Source organism: Pleurodeles waltl, chromosome 1_1 (assembly GCF_031143425.1).
Source record: "Pleurodeles waltl isolate 20211129_DDA chromosome 1_1, aPleWal1.hap1.20221129, whole genome shotgun sequence".
Classification (NCBI taxonomy): domain Eukaryota; kingdom Metazoa; phylum Chordata; class Amphibia; order Caudata; family Salamandridae; genus Pleurodeles; species Pleurodeles waltl.
Window position 1 is genome coordinate 657,018,735 of NC_090436.1, and position 23,670 is coordinate 657,042,404.

Below are 23,670 nucleotides of genomic sequence, written 5' to 3' on the forward strand. Positions count from 1 at the left end.
TGAGACTAAAAATATGATACTACACCTTGACAGCACGTATCAATCTTAAGAATGGAAGATAATATACCAGTGAAGAAATGAACAAATAACACAGATTGAACAATCAAGGGTGTGGAGGATTGACTGGGCATCTGAAATAAGAACCACTGTATTATTTCAAACGGATGAAGGTTTTAAACTATGACCAAGTAATTCTGTTTCCATTATTTTCTTTCGCATGGACTGGTCAAACTCAAGAAACAATGTCTTCAAAGTTTTCACGGTAATATTTTACCTTAACCAGAAGATCAATTCATTATGCTAAAAAAATGCTGATCTTTGTTCGTGTAAAGCACCTTCAGCAACATGCGGTGCAGGACATTTGACCATCAGTGCAATATTCTGTCAGCCCCATCTGTATTCTTTGACCTGACAGAATAAACACACAATAAATCAATGACTGCTGTGTCCCAGAGGTCTCCAATGTGTGCTTGATAGCTGTAAAATGGGGAATGTGCTTACAAAAGCAGCTTAGTCCAAATTAAATGACAGTGGTTATTAAGGGTAAATCATCTGCCAAACTGGTAGGCAAAACCAGCCAATTCTCAAGGGATTAATACTGAATCTATGCACGATAACAAACGATAAAATGCACCTTTTGACAGGCTACGTAGTACTACGAAATTAGAACTACTGCTAAAAAAAAACACGAATGGAAATACATTTGCTGGTTCATTATGTATTCCTTCGCTTAGCATTTTCATTCAAAATTACATATTCAGGAAGGCGCTGAAAACCTTGTTTGGTTAGCATTAAACACTGCGATGCCGCCTGTTTTCCCCTTTGGTTTTGCTGTTTCACACCAAGAACCTGAGTACACTTTTCGTAAGCTCTAGGAGAAATCAAATCAAACCACGATTAGGACACATCAGTAGCAAAGGTTAGCACAAGCAGGGCCGGGCGGACTGGGAACCAAAAGCAGCATAGGCAAACATGTTCAAACAAGCCTGTCGCGCTCTCATCTCTCTCTTTCCATTCCCTCTCCCTCTCCTCTAAATCCCTTCCCTTTCTCTTGCCAGCTGAAATTACCTTGGGAAGCTGGGAAAGGTGACTAAAAAGCGTCAGCGGCAGACCCTTGTTCTGAAACCAGCCCCCAGAGGTTCCAGCCAACGGGAAAATGCCCGGTGAAAAAAAACACACAGACCTGAACACCAGCGAAAATACAGTGCACCTCAGAGAGCAGTTTTATGCAATTTATTATACAAAGTTCTTTGCGATTCAAAATAAACAGGTAACTAACAGTCTAAGATATACCCATTGAGCAACATTCATGAATGGCTTCTACTGCTGACAAGGCAATGTCGATTCATATGAGGATATTCAACACATTTAAGTTTGGAAGGTCAGTGTAAATTACAATGTACACTTTCTCAGTGTCAGGGCCCTGCCAGAGGAACAGCTTCAGCTTAGCAGTCTCAAACACGCATTTGCAGAGACAACAGAACTCAGCTGCAAAACTGCCAATGCTTACTTTTTGTCCTACATGGCTGCTGAAAGTAAGTGCCCATCATTGCTGGTGTCTAGTAGGTTTTAGGGCAGATGAGCGTAACTGCCCCCAACTGCCCCCCTCCCACCCACGGGGGGGCAGGAAGACTGGAACATTAACATTTACAGAGGGGAGCACAAGCCCTTGAACAAGGGGCCTCTCCCCCTGGTGTCTATATGCTTAGGGATCACCCTCCTCCAGTGATCCCCAAACAGGGATCCACTGTAGAATTGTGCCATTAAAAAGGGGAGAGTCCTCTTTTTAATGACACCTCCCCTCTCTGAATCAGTGCTTGGGTGGCTGAGATGTGCCCCCAAGCACCGATGCAGTGAAAATGAAATGAGTTGATCCGCTTATTTCACTTTTTCTTTAATGACATCAGTGTGCCGTGTCCCCCGATCATCATCACATTGGAAACAAATGCCTCAGGCTGCTAGGGAAGCTCTTCCTGTTACTGAGGCCGAAATAAAAAACAAAAAAGAAATGCCTCTAGTGTTCATACCAGAGGGATTTCCTGCCATGTGTGCGAAGACGGAACACGAGCACTGGTGTGCAGGACAGCATAGAACCATCCGGCGCACCAAAGGATTTAGGATCAGTGCACGCTAGGAGCACTGCCTCAACACACAAGGGGGTTTGGCATAGCGACTGTCTGATGATGGAGTGAGAAGAGATGGTAAATGAAGAGAAGAATGGGGAAAAAGAAGGTAAAGAGGCAGAGAGAGGGGAGGAATTAGACTCGTGCACTGCAATGCAAGGTCTAACGTCAGCAGTGAAAGGATATATCAGTCAATCAGAAAACTGTGAGACTTAGTGGGACAAACACATGAATACGGAGGAAAGCCATCTAATCAGTAGGGAGCATGCAAATTAAATTAGTTAGACAAAAACACCATCCAATCATAAACAGTGGGCTGACCCAAACCGAACTTAAATGATATGTGAAGTATTGGCAACAATAGGTCTCTAATAGACAGTTAAAGATGCTTGCAGCTAAGACCCAGAAATGGGCACCATAATGTTTGCCATCAGGTCTGCTGAGGTGATTGTCAAGCAAAGTCTTGAATTCTGAGTAACTGGCCAAGCTTTTAGCACTTTAACCCTAGGTCCAAGTGTGTAATTGGTACACTAGTTACAAAAGCAGGTTTTAGTTGTGAAATTCTGAAATGCTTCTGAAGCACACAAACTACACGAACTGATTTCCTAGCTGAATAACTAAATATTCTTACTTGGATCTTGATCTTCCAACGGGTACAGAAGAAAGATGTGTGAAGCAGTGGCTGGAAGTGGAACACAAAGCAAGTTGAGACCAAGCAGCTTGACACTGAAAAGCACAATCAGGCACTACAGGAATAAGAGTGAAGTGTTGGGATCAGCATCTGCTCTGCAGTCTGAAGGGCTGGAGCCAGTAGAGGTGCTGGTGCCTCCTTTTCAGAAACCTCCATAGCAGAGAGGACTGAACTGGCTATGGCTTTTATACCGAGTCACTCCCAAGAGCTGGCACCCACAAAAGTCTCACAGGCAAGCAGTGAGCTTTAAATGATTAAACCAGATTTTGCTTTCACACAGAACTGCACACAGGGACCTCATTGATGAGAGCATGATATTCCATTTTCCATTTTTAAAAGTAAGTTTCTGCAACTGGCCATCACATATCAAGACTGACAACGTATTGAAACGTTTCCTAGACATCAGTAAGTAACCAGGCTTCATATACACTGAATATTAACAATTACATTATTGATCCCCCTTGACTTGCAGATGCTTTATCAAAGGGGAGTGCCAGACTGGCACAAAAATATCGAGTTTTAACACCTTAACTACGGTGGATACACTGATCACGTTCACAGCAGTACCTTCTCAGTGAAGTGCATGCGAAAGGTTCATTCACCAAAGTACCACGGGAAATCCTGCTGTGCAAGCATGAGAAGGATTTTCTTTTAAAATTTTTAACTAGGGTGACATGCAGCAAGCTAACGTCACACTGATAAAAAGTGAAACCAGTCAGTACCATTGGAGGGTAGCACTTTTATTGAGGGAAGTGCGGGAAAACTAGATGATAGGATTTTTTTTACCCCATGCAGATTCCAGAACTTTCCCCTCACAGAAATGTAAGGTAAAACGCATGATTTTAGCCAAAGTGTGAGTTGTGCCCGGCATTCTGGATAAGAAAACATAGTGGATCCACACAAGTCATACCACTGTGGACTCTCGTAGATGTCTAGTTTTCAGACATGTTTGGATTTGTTGGGTTTTCCTGGGCAGTGGCAAAGCCCGCGTCCATATCCTGAAGATACTGACATCGAGAAAATGGTCAGTTTTCATATCAAAAACTTGATGTCTCCACTTTGCATTTTGGGGCCTATCATGTTGCGGGCACAAGAAGTGGGAAAGTTGGATGGCAGGAATTTTGCAGATCACTGCAGATTCAAGAATTCTCCTTCACAGAAATGTGATTAAAATGTGTTTTTCCCATTTTTCACAAAAAAGACAAACATTTTGCTATATTTAGGCTATTTTCTCAGGTCCCTCCAGTAGAGTCCAGAAACACTGGATAAGTTCAAAATCTACAACAAGTGGGAACAAACATTTGTAAAGCCTGTAGGTTCTGCCTATACAATATCTGTTGGTTTGTCAATGATTTTAGACATTTTGCATAGGGGTATGAGCTGCTGTGCAACATAGCTTAAAGCAAAAAAAAAAAGTGATCTGTATCTGTAGATGGGTTGTTGCACCCTACAGATACAGACAACCCATCTTCCTATTGACGAACACATTATAAACCCACATCAAGAAGTTGGTATTTACATTCCTGGAACTGTGAGAAGATTAAGAATGATAAAAAGTGTGCTCCTTTTATTCTCAACAGCACAGGCCTGTAGTCAGGAAGAAATGTCAGGTTGAAACAGACCCAATTCGAGACAAAGAGAGAGCCGTGGGATAGTCAGACTTTAATATTTTAACTATGTCTGCTCCTTTTCAAACCTGTACATGAATGGCTCTAAAATGGAGGCGTCCTGCTAGGGGATTCTTCTGCATCCGCGTGATATCTGCACTTTAAGTACTCTTTCATAAATGCTCAGAGTACACTGCTTCCTTTGATTCCTCATTTGGCGTGCACAGCAGTTTCACAAAGCCCTTGTCTGAAAGGAGTTCAGAGCCAGCATTTTTTGTTAATACCCCTTCCAATGAATGTAATTAGACCTGTTTGCTGTTGCCTTCAGCCCAGAGTACTTCACCTACAATGCCCCCTCACAATTAAATTACTGGACAATTCTGTTCTTATATACACATTCTATGCAGGTATATAAGAGAGGCACAGTCTTACCTGGTCGCTGGTGAACAGTGACACTACCTTCAAAGACTTTAAGCCATATTGACCAATGTGAGTGCGATCCTAGGGGAAACAACCTTCAAATGCCTACCTTTCTGTGTGCAAAATTTGGTGAAGATTGGTCAGAGGTGTCAAAAAGGGAGGGTGTCCAAAACCCAGTGACTTTTCAAATTAAAATGGATGGAAATCGCCATATGTAACTTCTCTGTGTAGAACTCAAATCAATTAAAAGAAAATCCACCAGATTCTACAAGCAAGACAGCCTTTGTATCATTCCTTGCCTTTTCTTGCATTAGTGAAATTACTTTTTTACCAGTACGCATGATACAGTGCCATATACGTTGCTAAATTTTGGGAAGAATGGATAATTCTTTGTGAACAACAGAAAATGGCAACAGTGTGTACAAGTTGGCACATTCGTTTTTTACACTTTCCACAGTATCCACAAATACCAATGGTTGTGAAAAAGTAATTAAGGGAGGGAGAAAGCATAAGGTGTGACCAATAAGAAGCAAGGAAACAAGAGTCACATGGAAGTCAACCAATGGTAAGTAATCACTGGTCTCTAAGCTTGTTATAAGGTTTTTTTTTTAATTAACAAAAGATTTTGCTGACAAGACATGCACGCAGTTTCAGGCGAAACCTAACAAGAATGCATATTTGTCCTGAATACCTTTTGTGGAAAAAAGAGTCTGAAGGTTTAAGTACGAAGTACCCCAGACATAACAATGTCACTTCCAGATTAGGACCCAAGGTGCTGGTATGATGTCACCTCTGATTCAGAGTTTACGGGATATATAATTTCTGAGGCAAAATGTCCAATTCAGGATTCTTGCATTACATTACTTCCTTGTCAAATGGCCTTGAAGTGATGTCACAACTGGGACATGACTTCAAACGCATTTCTGTTCGAAATGGGGTTTCTGTTGGCTAGGGCAGTGGTTCCCAAACTTTTTTGGCCTACGGCTCCCTTGACTTATTGGCCATGGCTCCCAGTTATGTCACTTTTTTGTTTTTACAGGTGAGGGGATGTAAGCCAGGTATCTGGAGCACTTCCATTTTTCTCCCTGAAAAGAATTGTGATAAAGCTAATAAAGGGCTTCTGCGACAGGTGTGTCTTCCAAAACTCCCCGCATGGCATTCCCACATGGGTTACTAGGGGCCACAAATGCACATTACAAAAACCTAACAAGTTTGATTTAGTTGCACTGTGATTCTTTATTTTTCATACTATCCTACAGCTTTGTTCTAAACGTAAAGTCTTTAGAATGGAGCCGTATGGTAGTATGAAAGAGAAAGAATCGCAATGCAAATAAATCAAACTTGTTAGGTTTTTGTAGTGTTACGATGTAAATTATAAAACCCATAATGTTTGGTTTGTTTCCACTGCAAGTTTGAAGGGCACCGGCACTTATTTTTGAGGGACGGCACTTAGTTTTCTGCATCAGGCATTTACTGCGATCAAAAGGCACATATGGGAAAGACGAAGGAAGAGAAGGAGGGAAGAGCTCCACATTGGGAGAAATCAGAAAGCTGCAAAAGTGAGCTGAAAGGGCAGGAAGAGGCTGTAAATGGATTAAAGAGGCCCAAGATGGCTTTAGGATTACGCTGCCTCAGTATTCTGTGCTTGCACATTTAATTGCAGCAACCACATATTTTAGAGGAGAGCTTTCAGCACTGGCACTTTTTATTTACAAATTAAGCACTGGCTTGGTGGGTTTTACAATTTACAACTTAACATTGCACAAACCTAACAAGTTTTATTTATTTGCACTGTAATTCTTTCTTTTTCATACTTATTACCACATGGCTCCGTTCTAAACGTAACATGGCTTTAGAATGGAGTCGTGCAGTAGTATGAAAGAGAAAGAATAGCAGTGCAAAAAAATCAAATTTGTTAGGTTTTTGCAATGTTACAATGTAAATTGTAAAACACATCAAGTTTGATTTGTTTACACTGCGAGTCTACAGTATGACTCGCAGTGGAAACACATCAAGCCTGATGGGTTTTGCAATTTACAATGAAACATTGCAAAAACCTAACAAGTTTGATTTATTTGCAAAGTGATGCTTTCTTTTTCATGCTACTGCACGGCTCAGTTCCAAACGTAAAATGACTGCTAGAATGGATCCGTGCAATAGTATGAAAGAGAAAGAATCCCAGTGCAAATAAGCCAAACTTGTTAGGTTTTTGCAATGTTACGATGTAAACTGTAAAACCCATCAAGTTTGATTTGTTTACACTGCAAGTCTTTCTCTTTCATACTACTGTGTGGCTTTGTTAGTTGTACAGTAGTAAAAAAAGGAAACGACTTTCAGTGGAAACACAACAAACCTGATGGGTTTTGCAATGTACAATGTAACATTGCAAAAACCTAACACGTTTGATTTATTTGCAAAGTGATGCTTTATTTTTCATGCTACTACACGGCTCTGTTTACTAGCGAAATTCATGCAGAAGTCATGCACAGCTTTTGTCCCCTTGTGAAGTTGAGCAAAAATATCCTCAGATTTTGAGGGAGTCAAGTGCAAAGGGAGAAATATGTGCACAGTGTCCTGATTTGTGGAATACCAGAAAAGTTTTAAGAAACATTACATGGTATGAGTATGCATGCCTAGAAAATGGCGCCCATACTTGTTGCTTATTAAGGGCTTAATTTATTTAGATTGATCAGTGCAATAGTTCTAGAATTGTGTATTACCACTTTCGATAGGTATTGTTTTTAAAGACAAATGTAATATGCTAAATGCTGTGGTTACGTAATTCTGGGGATCTAGTTCTGTCCCATGGCATTAAAACAGCCATTGAAACAGGTTCCTGTCTGCCCCTATATTCATGCCCTTACCATTAAATGTCAAAAACACTGATTGATTTCCGAACAATGAATGTGAAAAACATTAAAGTAATGCATCTCAGAGATTTAGTTCCCGTTTCTAGATCACATTCTACTTCCATCATGTTGTGATTTTGTGTGCCTCTTATTACTCTTGTATAGCTCATACTTTGAACTGAGTTGTACCGGGTGTTTATGACAGGCCGCGATAGAAAGCTCCCATACTGAGGCCGTAGGCTGTGCGAGTTTCTCACAGTACCTCTCAGGAGTTGGCCACTGTGCACAGCATGCAGAGAAATGTTATGTACTCTAGCTGCAATTGAAATTCTGTATAAATGTGTGTGAAGAGGGTTCACTGTTAAGGTGAAAGTAAGAAAAGAAACTGCTTACATGTGAGTGAGTGCAGTGTATGTCTGGGGGCGGTCAAGTGAAGGAGATGTAAGGAAGTGCATTCAGGAGAGAGTGAAAAGAGGGTGCTGAAGAGGAAAGAAATTAGGTTTAAGTTATGCAGATGGACTAGATGTGAAGAGAAAAAGAGCAAACATGTCTATATGTTTAACTTCTAGCCCGAACAAGCTCCAAATCGATCAACTTTTACTTTAATGTGTGATAGAGCCATCACTGGATCTGATGAATATATTGCCACATCTTCAGCGCAAGCTGTGATTTTAAGCTCACAGGTTCTAGAAATTAGTGGGCGAATTTGCTTATTCATCTATACAGATAAACGGTATGGCTCCAGATACAGAAGAAATAGCAGAGGAGAGAGTGCCCTCTGGATCTTAAACAGTGCAGATAATACCCCGGCACACATTAGTTTAGCACAGGGGGCCTTATACAAAGACTGAACCCACTTCCAAAACCAATCCTGAATCTCCAAAGGCCCTCAACGTTGCCCACAAAACTCCCAATTTGCAAGATCGAAGGCCTTTTTGGCACCTAAAAGCACCGTACTTCATTTCATACCCCGTCTCCCAGCCACATCAAAAGCAGCAATTTCCGTGTTAGTATGGCTCGTGGTGTCCATGCCAGGGACAAAACCATGCTGGCGTGATGAAATAATATCTACCAGCAGAGGGGCAAGCCGGGTAGCCAAAATCTTAGCAAATACTTTAGCATCGGCATTAATCAGAAAAATAGGCCAACAGGAAGCCCTGTACACTGCTCAAAACTGTAAAATTAGTCAAGTTCCAGGTGGCAGGGATTACCCCATTTTTATCAAAAACGCTTTAGGACATCCAAAAAGGGCTGGGCTATAATATTCTTGAACACTTTAAAGTACTCCAATTGAATGGCGTCTTCCCCAGCCGCTTTGTCTGAAGGCAAGGCAGCAAGAGCAGCTGTGAATTCCCCAGCTGTAATGGCGGCCTGCAAGACTAATGCTTGGGAATCTCCTACACGTGGTAATCTACAACTCTGAATGTATGCGCTAATCCCCATCAGGCAGAATGCATAATTCTAGATTAAACAGTAAGAACAGATCCACAATTGCTTGAGGTTGCGTATGCGTCAACCCATCACTGCCTTTAATCTGTTTAATTGACTGTTTTCCTTCTTTCTGATATGGTAAGATTAATTTGACTCTCTCAACGTACTCATACTGAAGCACCCGATGTCTGAGATAGCTGGCAGCAACCTTCTCTTTCAGTTCCATCCCAACAAAGACCATTAATTAATCGAGCTTGAAGGACATGCTCATCCATACCAGCTGTTCTTATTGCTAAAGCATATAGTATTTCCAATCACGGAACAGACTGTACGACCACACCTACACTACCCTGCAAATCCTTATCTTATGAATGATAAACTGTGCCATAACTCCTCTGATATACCTTCATTGTATCCCACACCACTATGGGTGATGCTGAACCTGCATTGATATACAAAAACTCTCTACAAGTTAGACATAACCATGATGTAATCAAGGTCTGAAAGAAGGTATCACAGAAAAGTAAACTGCTGCCTCTCTTTACAAGGTGAAGCCAAATTCAGTGTTATCAAGATGGAATCATGATCTGATGTAACCTTGGGGCAAACTTGTATAGTTGTATCTTGTAATGAGTGATTGCCAACAAAAATCATATTGATCCTCGAGTAGTGCTTATGCGGGGCAGAATAAAAGTTATATCCTGGTAAAGTAGTATAAAGCACCCAACAGGTCTCCACTAATCCATGTATTCTAGCAAAATCAAGCAGAGAAGCCCTTGTTTTAACCATGCGAGGATTCGCACAAAAGTTAGTAGAATCCATCCAGTAATCCATCACGCAGTTAAAGACTCCCATTAACAGCAACTCCCCGGACCAATTTAATAGTTCCAAGCAAAGCATGTCTAAGACCTCTAGCTCATCAATATTCAACCCATAAATGACACAAACCACAAGTTTCTGGCCGAACACCACTATCTGGGCAATCGCCCACCTCTCTCTCGAACCTGAAACAGCTTTCAGTACTAAGCACTGCAAATTTCAGTTATCGTAATAGACACCCCCGTATACAAACTGATTCTTATGTACTTATAACCAGATCACAGCGAAGTTGCATAAGCAGGTGTTGATCTTTATAATAGACAAAAAAGGGGGGTACACTGTTCCTGAAACAAAAGAAAGGGGAAACCTGTTTGTTTAGGAGCAAGAGCCCTCACACATACAATCAGATGTCATGCTTCATCATCGGGGTGCTCCTCGTCAGACCGGCGCTGCAATGTCTGACGGGCTCCCCGTGAGGGGGCTCTTTGCCGGAAGTCTTTTAAAGTTACTGCAGTGGTGAAATGTGAGGAATTGATACCTACTGGCAGATTAACGGCAGGAGAGGATTAAAATTGGTTCAGTACCCCGTCGGAAATCACTATTTAATAATCAACACAGGGTTCAGGCCAATATTAAAAACAACAGCACAAGAGTGGTAGGATGAGAAGTAATGCTCAAACACTTTCACAAAATGCAAGGAGGGGGACGGGAAACTATCACCGAACCCCTAAAGACTGGTCAACATGTTTCGCGTCTGGCGGTCATCACAGATCCAGCGACGTTTCTTCAGGACCATTTAATGCTTAGAAACTTCTCCTGTATCAAAAAGGGAGTGTCCCTAAAAAGAACTGACTTAATACAGTGAGTCAAACAATTAGTCAGACTACTACCAACCAGTCACTTACATTGAAGCGTACTGTCCAAAAAGGTCACTAAACTCACTCAGGTCGCCCATCCCCATCTGTAGGAAGGGCTCCTTGGGAGGTATAAGCCTGGGACTTTTGCTAGTCAAACGGTGGCAATCCCAACTTTCGGCACCTACCCCGGCGTCTCCTCCCGGACGGATGATCTTTATAAGCAAGATGGGTCTCAGTTAGGGAAAGAAGGTGCAGGCTATACATTGTAATCTCTTCTCGAACTGGCTGTCCCTTACTGGTTGAATTGAGGCCCAATACATTCCCCCACATGCACTTTAACTTTGCCATGTCTGAGACTCAAACGCTTCTTGGGCTGACCTAAACCCCCTTTCCTGATCCCCCCATTCCTGGTCGATACGCACAGCAGTACTACTCTGTCTAACTAAAAACGCTGATCCTTCGGACTTCCCCCACCACCAGAACAAACCTCCCCAATGCAACCATCCTAGACCTACACTTAACCTCCCTCCTGCAAGCCCACCCCACACCCACTCAACCACAACCCACGCCCCCGTGTTTGGTTAAGGGAATCACCTCCATCCCAATGGCTGTTGATGGAAATACACCTATGGGCACCCACCTTGCCCTCCTCACCACCCAATACTGTCACTCGACCACCCCTAAAGGGAAATAAAATAAAAAAAGATCACACCTCACCAAAACACCCTATAAACCTAGCAGCACCAGCAAATTATATTAAAACCTAAAAATGAGTCCATAATCACAATCAAAGATGATCAACAACCCATGCTAGCAAAATGCAGAGCCTACATTGCAGTACCCTTCAAACTACTTAAGACCTGCAAAGAGTCCTGCTCATTGAAGCACATTCGAGACCGAACATCTTTGATAATCTTGAGCCTAGCAGGCTTCTGCAAAAAAACTTTTGCCCTCCAACTGCCTTTAGTGGATCAATTAGTTGGCGGAGTTGCCACTGTCTATCCATTGTGGTTTTGCAGGGGTCTGATCGAACAGAGATAGACATGGAGTCCACCACTACAGTTAAGGCAGGGCAGGCTTTCAATGAGAAAGCCTGTTTGAGCAAGATATTCCCCATAAATATCAAAATGGGCCTTGAGGGCCCCAGGATAGTCTGAGAAAGAGCTGTGGAATTATTCCGTTTACAAGGAGTCGGTGCACCCGCTGTATTTGCAAATCAATATCCCAGTCTGACAACTCCAGGAACGCTTTTTGTAACGACTGCACAATAAACTGGCTGGGACCGTATCCTTCTCCCCCTTGCAGGATCCCAAAAACCCAAAGATTACTCCTCCTCTGGCGGTTCTCCAGAGCTTCAAGCTTAGACTGAACCAACGTTACGCAGCGATCACGCCCTTCAATTTTTTTTGTCAGTGGCTGATCCCCCACATCCTCTACAGCGGTGACTCTGTGCCGCAGTTCCAGGATTTCTGAAGAAAGGGCCAACAACCTGCCAGAAACGTCATCCAAAGACTGCTTAGTAGACACATTATTTGCCCTGACTTGGGCATAGTGTTGTTGTGCTTCCATCAAATGAGCTTGCAGTAGCTGCCATATTCCCAACAAAGATGGTTCCGACACACTATTGACTGATGAAACATCCACAAAAGCCCCCGGTGAGCAACCAGGGGGAGTCACCTGAACCTCTGGGGCTTATCTCGGCCAGCACTAAGCCATCAGATCCATCAGGGTTCCCTGATGACAAATGATCTGCTGATTGTTCATCCCTGGATACCAGCTACCGATGATCCGAATGACCAGCAGCCAGACGGGAAATTAGAGCTTTGACTTCGCCTTTGGCCACCACCCAGTCCTGGAGTGGATTGCCCCTCGCTGAGCTACACACAGGTTTAGTTCTTGGTCGTAAAGGTGTTGCCTTACTCTGATGGAGGCCCTTCGGTGCTTGTTTAGCTTGCCTAAGCTTCTTGGCGCTATTTCAATTACGCGCTGTGGTAGACTTAGCTGGTGATGTCAGCAGCAAACCTGCCTCCTGCGCAACTATTTCTTGGCTGCAAGTTGCTACATCAGTCTTATTGTCAGCTGCCCCACTGCGAGTCTATTGCAAGTATTTGCTGGGGTGCCCGTGTTGCTGACCCCGTTACACTGTTGCCAGAATCCTTCTGCCAGATACTACGCCTACTCTGTGGCAAAATGATGCTTACAGATCCCTTTGCTAATTTGTTACCTTCAGGGGCGAGGTAATTAGTGTGCTGGTTCTCTCCTCCACCTGGAGCTGCTGCATTCAAAGCATCCAGTAATGAGGGTTGCATGTAGGCAACCAAAGATTCCTTGGCGTGTGCCTATAGCAATTCTGCGACCACGCCAGTCACTAGTAGCTTAAGTATAGAATGACCCAGTTAAGATGCACTGTCCGCCATTGAGTACTACAGGGATCCATCATCAGATAAAATGTCCAAACTTGTTTTGGCAATTTTTTCAGGATTGGGGTGGTTGGGGCTCCACAACCTCCTCAGATGCCGACTAGCGGAGCACGGGATTCTCCGAAGTGGCAAGGCAAATCCAGTTTTTCCCCGCCATAAATTTGCAGTGTGAGCGGCACCCAAGAAGGCTTAGGTCCCCCACCTCTGGTAAGATACCCTGAGTGTATGTCAACTTGTCTGCAATCTTGAGTGTGTTACAGGTGGTCAGCGACTCAAGCCGCAGAAGCAATGATGAGTGGCAGCAGCAATGATAGCGAGTGAGGAGGAGGAGTGCCAAGCAGCAGGATCAACCCACCATCTTCCCCTGACCCAGCGTCACCAGCAGCAACATATCTAACATAAAGTGCACATAACTGAAGACCAAAACTCCTTCCACAGACCTCAATATTTAATTCATTCTCACCATTTCAGAATTGAAAAAAAATCAATTTTCATTATTTGCAGCAAAATAATTGTTGTTAGTCATTTATCTTAAATAGCTTACAACTACTGACAAAACCAATAGTCCGTGATAGGTTTTATGTGTGTCAGTTGTTATATATCTGGATGCAATAATGAAAAGCTCAGAGAAAAAACAGAATACTGGGCAGGTGGGGCACGTTATAAATCACAGATTTTTAGTTTAAATGTTTAAATCACGCCTCTTTTAGAGACCGCATCTCACGTAAAGCCTTGCCTGCACATATTTCTATATGACTGATTACAGCCAGCATCTGTTGGTGCTTCACCAAGCCTGGTTGAAGCATTTTCTTTCAAAGTTGTTGCTGTTTGCAGTGCAAGGCACTGAACAAGTATGCACTTTGAAGGGCCTGAAATTGTCGCACTGTAAAAATTGTACACCACAGTAACAGTTGAACATATTAATGCAGTAAAATATGGGGCAGTTTTTATTCTTTATTCACAACTTTCACGCTCCTCCACTTTCAAATGTCACCAGCTGTCACTGAAGGCACAAGCTCTGTGCAAAACGTAAATCTGTCTCTGCCAGTCCTAAATGAGTCTATGGGAAATGGCATGCCGGGGGTGTGGAACTACTATTACCCAACGCCCAGGACATATTGCTTTGGGTCAAGGGCAACACATTTTCATGTTTATTTGGTCCTTGGGACAAGTAGGACCAATCCACTGCAGTACAAACCCCTTGGCTGCTAGTTTATACCACCACATTTTGAAACAGGGAAGGCAACTGTCCGCAGTTGAGGTGATGTTTGTGTCCATACAATAATTCTGTTCGAACTTGCATTTATGGTTCATCAATGCAAAGCCTTTATTATTAGGGTTAGTGCTGCAAATAAATGTTTTAATCCCAGACTGCACTCCTGAAAGGGGTTCCAGAAAAATAAATATGCTTGCAAAGTTTAACAATGTGAGGCAACGTAAAATGCTTCCAGAATTCTCTGACTGGTTGTAAATATTTGCAGAAACCTGTAAGCAAGATTGATGACTCTTTGCTTTCAAGATGAAATCTTCACACAAAATGTAACTAGGAAAAAATGTTTTGCTAAATTACTGTGAAATTTTAGGTACCATTTATTTGAAGCATTATTTAGTAAAATGTGTTGATGCATGGTAGTGTTTCCAAAACTTACCCATAGTGGAAAATCAGCGTAACCAGTTTTAAAACGATTATGGGAAATATGAAAATAAACAAGCATTAGCAAAGTCAATAGGTCCAACATTGGTGGTCAGTCTTTTGGTTTTGTCAGTGTGTGTCTTGTTTTTACATGGCTTTTGTAAAACACTATTGTTGTGGTGGCTGTCGGGCCCTCACTATTGTAACAAACACTGGCAAAGAGCAAAAATATTTCCTGGTCTCAAAAAGCACACATTGCCACAGTAGTTCCTGGCACTGAAGAAAAACTATGGTGTGTGCCGATATGCTCCTTGTGAAAGAGCAGACTGCTATAAATCACTGTAAAACCAGCCCACAGACAGAGATAGAGGTTTAAGAAAAACAAAACTTCTTGATCAAAACCAGACTTAATTAAGGGCCCAATTCTTAAAGATAGTCATAAAAGTGCACCCAGCGTAGATGTCTCTGCATTTGTGCAGATTTACGTATTTAATAAATTTACAAGAATTTACACAAGTAGACTAAGAAATTGTACTCCTAGAAATTATTTGGGAACTGTATTTTAGCTCGATCAAATATGCATGTGTAGATTTGCTCATGTGAAAATCTATTGAACATTTACAAGTTCACTTTCCGTCCAACCACTTTTTTCACAACCCTGGAAGATGTTTTTACTTCTGCCCTTGTCAGGAGTAAATTTCCAACTTTTCTCTGAATGAAAAAAGATTTGCGAAGAGATGGTGAAAACCTTTAGAATATGCAAGTTGATAGGTTTGCACAGACTCAAAAGATCATTCAAACCCTGGAACTATTGCTTACCTGGTACCCCCAGCCCCAGTATGTAGATCTGTGGAAAGGTGTAAAAAAGGAAATTGCTAGTATTCAAGCCCTACTATAGTATTAGCCCTGGCATAATCAGAGAGGCTATGATCAGAGCTCTTATACAATGAGACTACTGGCATAAATTGTCACCGCACTACACGGCACCAATACGACAAGTAAATGTGTTTACAGGACATGTAGATTTATGAAGCACAAGTAGATATTTTATTAAATTCCACACCCCTGCATTCCACTACAAGCTTAGCATGTTAATGGCACCTTGAACTCATTTTAAGTGCCTGGGTATTTGATTAAGAAACCTTACCCAGAATTTAGTTGCTTTAAAACCTGTCTTACAACAAAGGTGACCTAAAATAAAGGATAGAGACCTTTTTCCCACTATCAAAGGGCCACAGCAAATGCTCTCACAACACTTCCATACCTAAGATTTATCATCATGCATTTAAGAACAAAATAGTAATTCTGTGCTCCACATTGACTTTTTGATTGTTCATCACAACAAACAGCACTCTCGGAATACCAAAGAAATCAGGTAGTACCTCTTGGATGGCAGCATTCTTTTCCATGATTGCAAGAGCGACAGCAGCACACTCTAGTGTTGAAAGGCACGTGTTAGTAGGCTGGGTCCGAATTACATACTGGCTTGAAATGCTCGTTTTTAACTGCACCTGAAAAGATGAAGCACACTTGAAGAGAATATAGAGGTCTTTCACTTCTCAAAGTTCGCTCTCCAAATACAGTAAAGGGCATGTTTATGATCTTAACTGAACTTCACTACACAGTAGACTTGCCTCGTTTACTAGTTCTTTAGTAGCAGCGGGTGAGATTACCCATAGGCAAGTTATTCAGAATCTAAATTAATATTGAGTGACTACTATTATTTCTTTACAAATTAAGCATCACTGCGATCTTTCAGGACTGTCACTGTGAAGTAACGCTCAGTTCAGTAAGGCTAAATAACAAACATATTTTAATGTTCGGTTGTGTTTTTAAAACATGTGCAATGAATAACTGAGATGTTTTGGTGTAAATGGGTGAATTGTGGTTCCAGTTTCTTTTTATTTCATATAGCTGCCTCCAGTTTTTGCTGTCCTGACCGTAACCAATTCTCGGCGCAATCACACTTGGATTATTACTTCTGATTGACCATGGGTTTCCTGAAGCCTCAGTTACAATGAGTCATTGTGGTTTTGGAATAAGACGGCCAGAAATCGTTCCAGAGCTACTCAGTGATTATATATTCCCCAGTGGGGGTCACCACTGGGTAGTTTAGTTAGGTCAACATTTCCACAGAAAATGTGTTTTTTGTGTTGCTAATAACTTTGCACAGTTTGACAAATCTCCATGAAACTTTCTAAAAAAGGTGCTACTTTTTGACTAGTGTGTGCATGGTAAGCTTTGTGGTGCTCTGTCTAGCGCTGGCTGAGAAAAAAGAGAAGCTCCCAAAACGCAGGGAGGGCCCAAAACGCAAAATCCCTATTCATTTTCCATATACTTCTTTCGACAGGCATACAGCAAAAACTACTGAACAGAATTACACAAAATTTGGTGGGAAGCGAAATCTTTGGACACAGATTGTGATCTGGGTAAAATCCGCTCAGTGTTTTTTTTCTTTTGTCTTTTCCCCCAGAAATTACGGTTAAAAAATTATTATATATCTGGTTGGCTGCATTCGAAAGACTCTTGTAAGAGTCGCTCAAACCCAATTTTGACTCTGATTGGCCCAGGGAGCTTTTTTCCCTTGAGACACCTCACTCTCATGGGAGTCAGAGTCCTGTGGGTGGAAGCACTCTGATCCACTGCCCACAAGGGCCCACTCCCTAAGCCGGATTCGGCCCTGAGGACCCCAAACCCTGGGACCCGATCTGATAAAAATGGGCAGGGGGGCATGGCCCCCCCACCTTCCTGAGCTGGATTCAGTCCAAGGGACTGTGGCCCTCATTCTGACCCTGGCGGTCGGCGGAGAGACGGCGGTCGGACCGCGAACAGACCGGCGGTATTAAAAATGGCATTCTGACCGCGGCGGTCCCCGCCGCGACCGACCGCCACTTCTCCACTCCGACCGCCACGGCGGTCATGACCGCCGGGCTGGAGTTTGCGCACTCCGGCCCGGCGGTCGTCCCAAGACCGCCAAGGGTATTATGACCCTGCCTACCGCCGCGGTTTCTTGCGGGCGGGAACCGCCGTGCGAACCATGGCGGTAAGCACTATCGGGGCCAGGGAATTCCTTCCCTGGCACTGATAGGGGTCTCCCCCACCCCCCACTACCCACCCGAGTCCTCCCCCCACACCCTCCACCCCCCTGCCACCCCCCAGAGGTGGTACGAACCCCCTCCCCACCCCCACCCCGACATGCACATACATGCACCCCGACATGCACACACCCCCAACATGCACATATACACACCCCCTACACACACATACACAACGGGGACACATACCCGCACACATACATGCAGACACGCGCACCTGCCGAACAGCACACATTACCCATAGACACAGCAGCACCCCCCGCCCGCATACACGCACTCACACACCCCCTCTACACACTCACACGCACACCCCCATGCACGCCCACATCACACAACACCCCCCCACCCCCTCCCCTCACGGACGATCAACTTACCTTGTGCGTTGGTCCTCCGGGAGGCGACGGGAGCCATGGGGAGGTGACCGCCAACAGAAGACCGCCACACAGAAATGTGGGTCGTAATTCTGTGGGCGGTGTTCTGCTGGCGTGGCGGTGGAGGTTGACCAGTCTCCACTTTCCCGCCGACCGCCAGTGTGGCTGCTGGCGGTTTTCCGGCGGAACGCTCCCAGCGGTCAGAATGCGCACAGCGGCATACCGCCGCGGTCGGCGGTCTTCACCGCAGCGGTAACTCGGCGGTCTTGCGAAAAGACCGCCAAGGTCAGAATGAGGGCCTGTGTCTCTTGGGACTCCAATGTGTTTTATAAGGGAAGGCTCACTTACTGTGTCCCAGGGAGCCCACTTCCAGGACACGGTGGTTTCCCTGCCTGCACTGGCGCTACATTAAAGACAGGTCATCAGGGCATAAAAGGCTTAGGGATGGGGGGACTGAGCCTCCCTCTCCTATAAAATTAAAAATACGCCCATGGGGCTGGCCATAATGAGGCTCGGGGTGGGGCGCCTCATGGCCACCTCCCGTTAACTAACACATTGGGCCACAGGGATGGGGTCCCCAGAGCCAAAAATGGCTCAGGCAGGGGGGCTGAGGCCCCCTGCCCTTATTACATTGACTCAGCCCCAGGGGTTGAGATGCCAATGGCCTAAAACGGCACAGGGAGGGGGGGGGGCCAAGAGGCCTCTCTCCCCTTTAAAATACTTAAGGCCCTGGGGCCACCCTCCCTTTAAAAAACAAATACGGTATTGGGGGTTGGGGTTCCCAAGGCGTCATGAGGCTGGCAAGGGGGGCCATAGGCCTGTTTCTTCTCCTTTAAGGAAAAATAGACAGACCTGGTGGGTGGGGTCCCAAGAGCCTAACGAGGCTCAGGGGTGGGTGCCAAGTAGCCCCCTCCCTAAAAAAAGTAAAATATGGCCCTGGGGAATGGGGTCCACACGGCTACAGCACAGGCCATGTGTCTAGCCCCACGCACCGCAAGAGCAAAGGCCATGCAGGTGTGGGGGTCGGATGCCTCCAGGTGGCTGTCTGCAGGGAGTTGGACACAGGGCCTGGCTGCAAGGCAGGTCCTTTGGCCACCCCTACTCTGCGTGCAAGGGAAAGCCATATGCAGCATAAGGTTGGCTCCCTGCAGGAAGGTTGGCTGCCTTCGGGTGGGTTGCCAACCCCATGTTGTGCATGGCAAAAGGCTGTGTGCAGTGTGGAGTTAGTTACCTTGGGAGGGGGGGGGAACAATCTCTTACTGCACACGGCCAAAGGCCATGCTCGTCAGGGGGCTGACCTTATGTAAGGTAATCGTTATAGTTTGGTGTGATAAAAAGATCCTAACACATGCTTGTATCTGTGGTGGCATTAATGATGCTTCATATTATTCTGGGCTATTTTGTACTTACTTTGAGGCTTCTCATGCCATACTAGTTTATAGAATAATGTGTACAAAAGAAGCTTGAGAGATGCCATCAGCGATGTCATCAAAGATGTAATTTGAGATGTCATCAGTGATGTTATCATTGATGTCATAGAACATATCACAAGTGATGCAATAAGTGAGGTCATAAGACATGTATGGTGAGGGTGCAAGTTATAGTTAGCTCTACTACATATAACTGGTGTATTTCAGTGATTAGTTATTTTTTCTTTAGTTCAAAAAGTGAATGTTGTCACTGACATATTCACTTAACTATAATGTTACTTTAACTTTCGTTTTTTTTTAGTGATAACAAAATATTTATGCATTTATTTATTTATCATACATATCTATCTATAGCTATATATATATACTTATGTGTGTATGTGCAAACATATTACAGATCTTCAGGGGTTGGAACACAGACTTTGTACAAAAACCCCTATTAATTTCCTATCAGAATTCTGAAGTCTTGCCTGCTTTTCACTGCTTCATGGACTACAGAATGGCACCAGTGCCTCTATATTAATGCTCACCTATGTTTGGGATCATACTGAAATCAAAATAAGTTCAGTAAGAACCGTAACTCACACAACAACTTAGCCAGCCAGTTTCTCTGCATAGGAAGAAGTTGAGATTCAACAACCAATGCAAATAGGTCTCACCTATTATTTTTGCCAAAGTCTTATGTAGAGTTATGTAATGTTGTAGAGCCGCTAGGTGCTGAGCAGCACAGCTAAAAGTTATTTTAAAAAACGCTATGATGTGGGAACAGGATGCTAAAAACAAAAGCGCTATGATGCGGCTGCAGCATAGTGCTTTCTTTCTAAAGGTGAGCGGGGGCACCACCGACAAATGGAGGGTGGGTGTGGGAGGGAAGAAACAACCTGGACAAAGGAGGGAGAGAAGCAACACAGACAAGAGAATTAGCTACAAAGAAAAATAGTACCTCCATCACAGATCTAGCAGCAGAAAGACCCTAATCAAGATGAAGCAATCATTACTTAGTCCATGTTTAAATGAAAGAAGAGGAAGTGAAATCGTCACCTGCTGCCCAATTAGGAGGCAGCCAATGAGAGTGACTATGGAGCCTTTGAGGGGTAAGAAATGGACGGGCTCCAAGCCCCTTCTAGTAAACTATCAAGAGCACGGGCACTAGTAGCGATGCAATGTCATAGGCAAGTCCTAAAAATGTCTGGGGCAACTACATGTCAGTTCTTCAATCAGGGCCGAAAGGGTAGGGAAAATGTCAGTGATCATGTAGGGTCATTGTGGCAATGCATTGTTGTAAATGTGCACGCGGCTGGCCATTAACTGTAGCTGGCAAGTGATACCAAGTCACTTGACCGCCTTCAGCCAGTTATTGCCTTTTACTAACACCACTATAAGTTCAAGAATGCAAAGTGATGTTAACTGAAAGCACAAGATGCCACAGCTTGGGAGCAGTTACGTTGTTCTCAATTCTAAGTGTGCATGTTATCTAGAACTCTAATTGCAGGGTCTGAAAGGACTGACTTTAGGACCCAATTGCCAGGCAGCAAAGGTGTGGTCTCACAAGATTGACTTTCAGCCTCTCCTGGGATGCAGCCACTAGCACAATACATGCGGGGTACTGTGGATCCATACTCCTAGGAAGAAAAACAAAACTTCAGGTCCCAGCATGCTTAGTACTGGTTTCTGACTGAGTTAATAAATGAATGGCCTAATTTCATTTTTCACCCTGTTTTGTATCAAAGCCAGACCGAGCTTTGTTCCATTAAAGTTACAAAACTGACACATTTTGACATTACGCAAAAACAATCCTAGATCTGGTAGTAAACAGAAAAGTAGTCGTTTGTGAGACATAGTTGTTTTAAATTTACTGCAGGCCTTTGAAGAGACAACACAAAACAAACAATTCAAAGGGTGGCTTTATGTCACATTCTTCTGTTGGTCTTTTTCCCTACTATCAGAGGGCGCTGCAGCACCCATCCCCCTCCCCACGTACAGCGCCACTGAGGTTCTGGGTGCATCCCAAACTTTTTTTTATTTAAGCCTTGCAGAATTTACTTTTTACTAGCGGCTTGACCGGCCACTGTTGGACCACAAGTGACCAAAACCGCTGAATGATCTTGTTTCCTGCACAAGTCAAAACGTATCTGGAAGAATACCAACACCACCTTTGTTACCAACTTCACCTCTCAACACCTCTCCTACATCTTCAGTATCGGGAGCTCCTCATAAAAAATAAAGAACACTCATCCAGAAAAAATGTTAATGAAGGGTAACCAATGTGACAGGTAAGTAGCGTTGTTCACTTTTGTAATATTGGGAAATGCTTATTTTAAGTACTGGAACACTGTGAACATTGAAAACAGGAGCATATCCCTTGCAGGATTTGGTTCACATTATGTTATGTTATAGGGATTATAAAGCGCCTGGTTACTCCAGACTGGAGTGTCCCAGCGTTAAGGGACATTTACCAGTAAACAGAGAATCCAGCTCTAAACTAAAGTGGTCTGAAAGAGCCAGTTCTTTATTTTTTTACAGAAGTCTGATTCTAGGTGTTCCTGCCTAAGATCCAGTGGCAGTGAATTCTATAGTTTAGGGGCCAAGTACCTGAAAGAACAGCCTCCCATTCGTGCTCTCTTTACTCTTGGGATTGGTGTGAAAGCCGCAGTTGAAGACCTAGGAATTCTATTTGGGCAGTAAGCAGTGATCAGGGGATGCAAATACCAGAGGCTCTTGTCCAGTAGAATTTTATGGCAGAAGCACACAGCCTTGAAAGCCATTCCCTTCCTTAACAGAATCCAATGAAGGGTGGCGAGGGCCTGTCTCATTGAAGAGAATTTCATGGAGCTTAGTAACAGGCGAGCAGCAGCGTTCTGCAACCTTTGGAGCTTTAACAGTTTACTCCTGGTGGCGCCGCGGTACATTGCAGTAATCTAGCCTTGAACTGATTAGGGCCTGTGCCACAGTTTTCCTAGCAGCTACTGGCAGGAAACCTATAATTTTCCACAGCATTTTTAAGATGCCAAAGCAGGTGCCCGCTATCTGTTTTGTAAAACTAAGATTGGCATCAAACCAGATGCCAAGATTTTCCACAACTTGCTTAGGAAACAGCACTGTTCCCACGGCGTCAGGCCACCATGTCGAGGGCCAGAATGAGGGCTGTCTCCCAACCACCACAACTTCAGTTTTCTCTGTGTTCAATTTGAGACAACTCTGTTCCATCCACTTGGCTAAACTAGCCAGACACGATATGACGCATTCGGAAGAAGAACCGTGGTCCTTGGTAAAGGTAACGATCAGTTGGGTGTCATCTGCATAAGACATGATTTTGAAAGTCCAGATTTTAAATACCTCTGCAAAAGGACGCATATAGAGATTAAACTGCGTAGGACTTAGGGTGGAGCCCTGGGGTATACCTTGTTTCAGCGGGAGAATCTCAGAGAAGCAAGTCTGTTGAACTACCTGAAAGATGTGGTTCTTAAGAAAGGAAGCTATCCACTTTAGGGCAGATCCACCAATGCCACAGGACCACAAAAGTTCCAATAGTATGCCATGAGACACGGTATCGAAAGCCATGTGTAGGTCAAGCATGTTGCCTTATTCCGCAATGTGTCTAAGAGACTCAGAGGCTAGCAATAGAGCAGACTCAGTACTGTAGTGAGGATGACAGTCTGACTGGCTCTCGTGCAGCAGATCATTAGATTCCATGAACTGCAGCAGCTGCTGATTCACACATTTCTCAGCTATTTTGGCAACAAAGGGGAGCAGCAAGATGGGTCTGAGGTATTCTGGCTTGCTAGGATCTAGAGAAGGTTTTTGTCAGAAGGTGAACCACAGTCGTGTGTTTCCATTCTGGGGCACCTGACCCGAGTTAAAGGATAGGTTCAGCAGGTCACAAAGGACCAGAGCCATAACCTCCACACAACGTTCCAAGATCTT

The 23,670-nt window shown here is 43.8% G+C and overlaps 1 protein-coding gene across 4 annotated transcripts in view; it reads right to left on the reverse strand.

The window, feature by feature from the left end:
- Nucleotides 1–23,670, reverse strand: part of DTWD2 (DTW domain containing 2) — a 663,780-nt gene that overhangs the window by 53,216 nt on the left and 586,894 nt on the right. For all 4 annotated transcript variants that reach the window (XM_069226809.1, XM_069226831.1, XM_069226798.1 and 1 more), the window contains exon 6: nucleotides 16,233–16,361. In XM_069226809.1, the coding sequence (XP_069082910.1) occupies nucleotides 16,233–16,361 (129 nt within the window). The remainder of the gene's footprint in view (nucleotides 1–16,232; nucleotides 16,362–23,670) is intronic.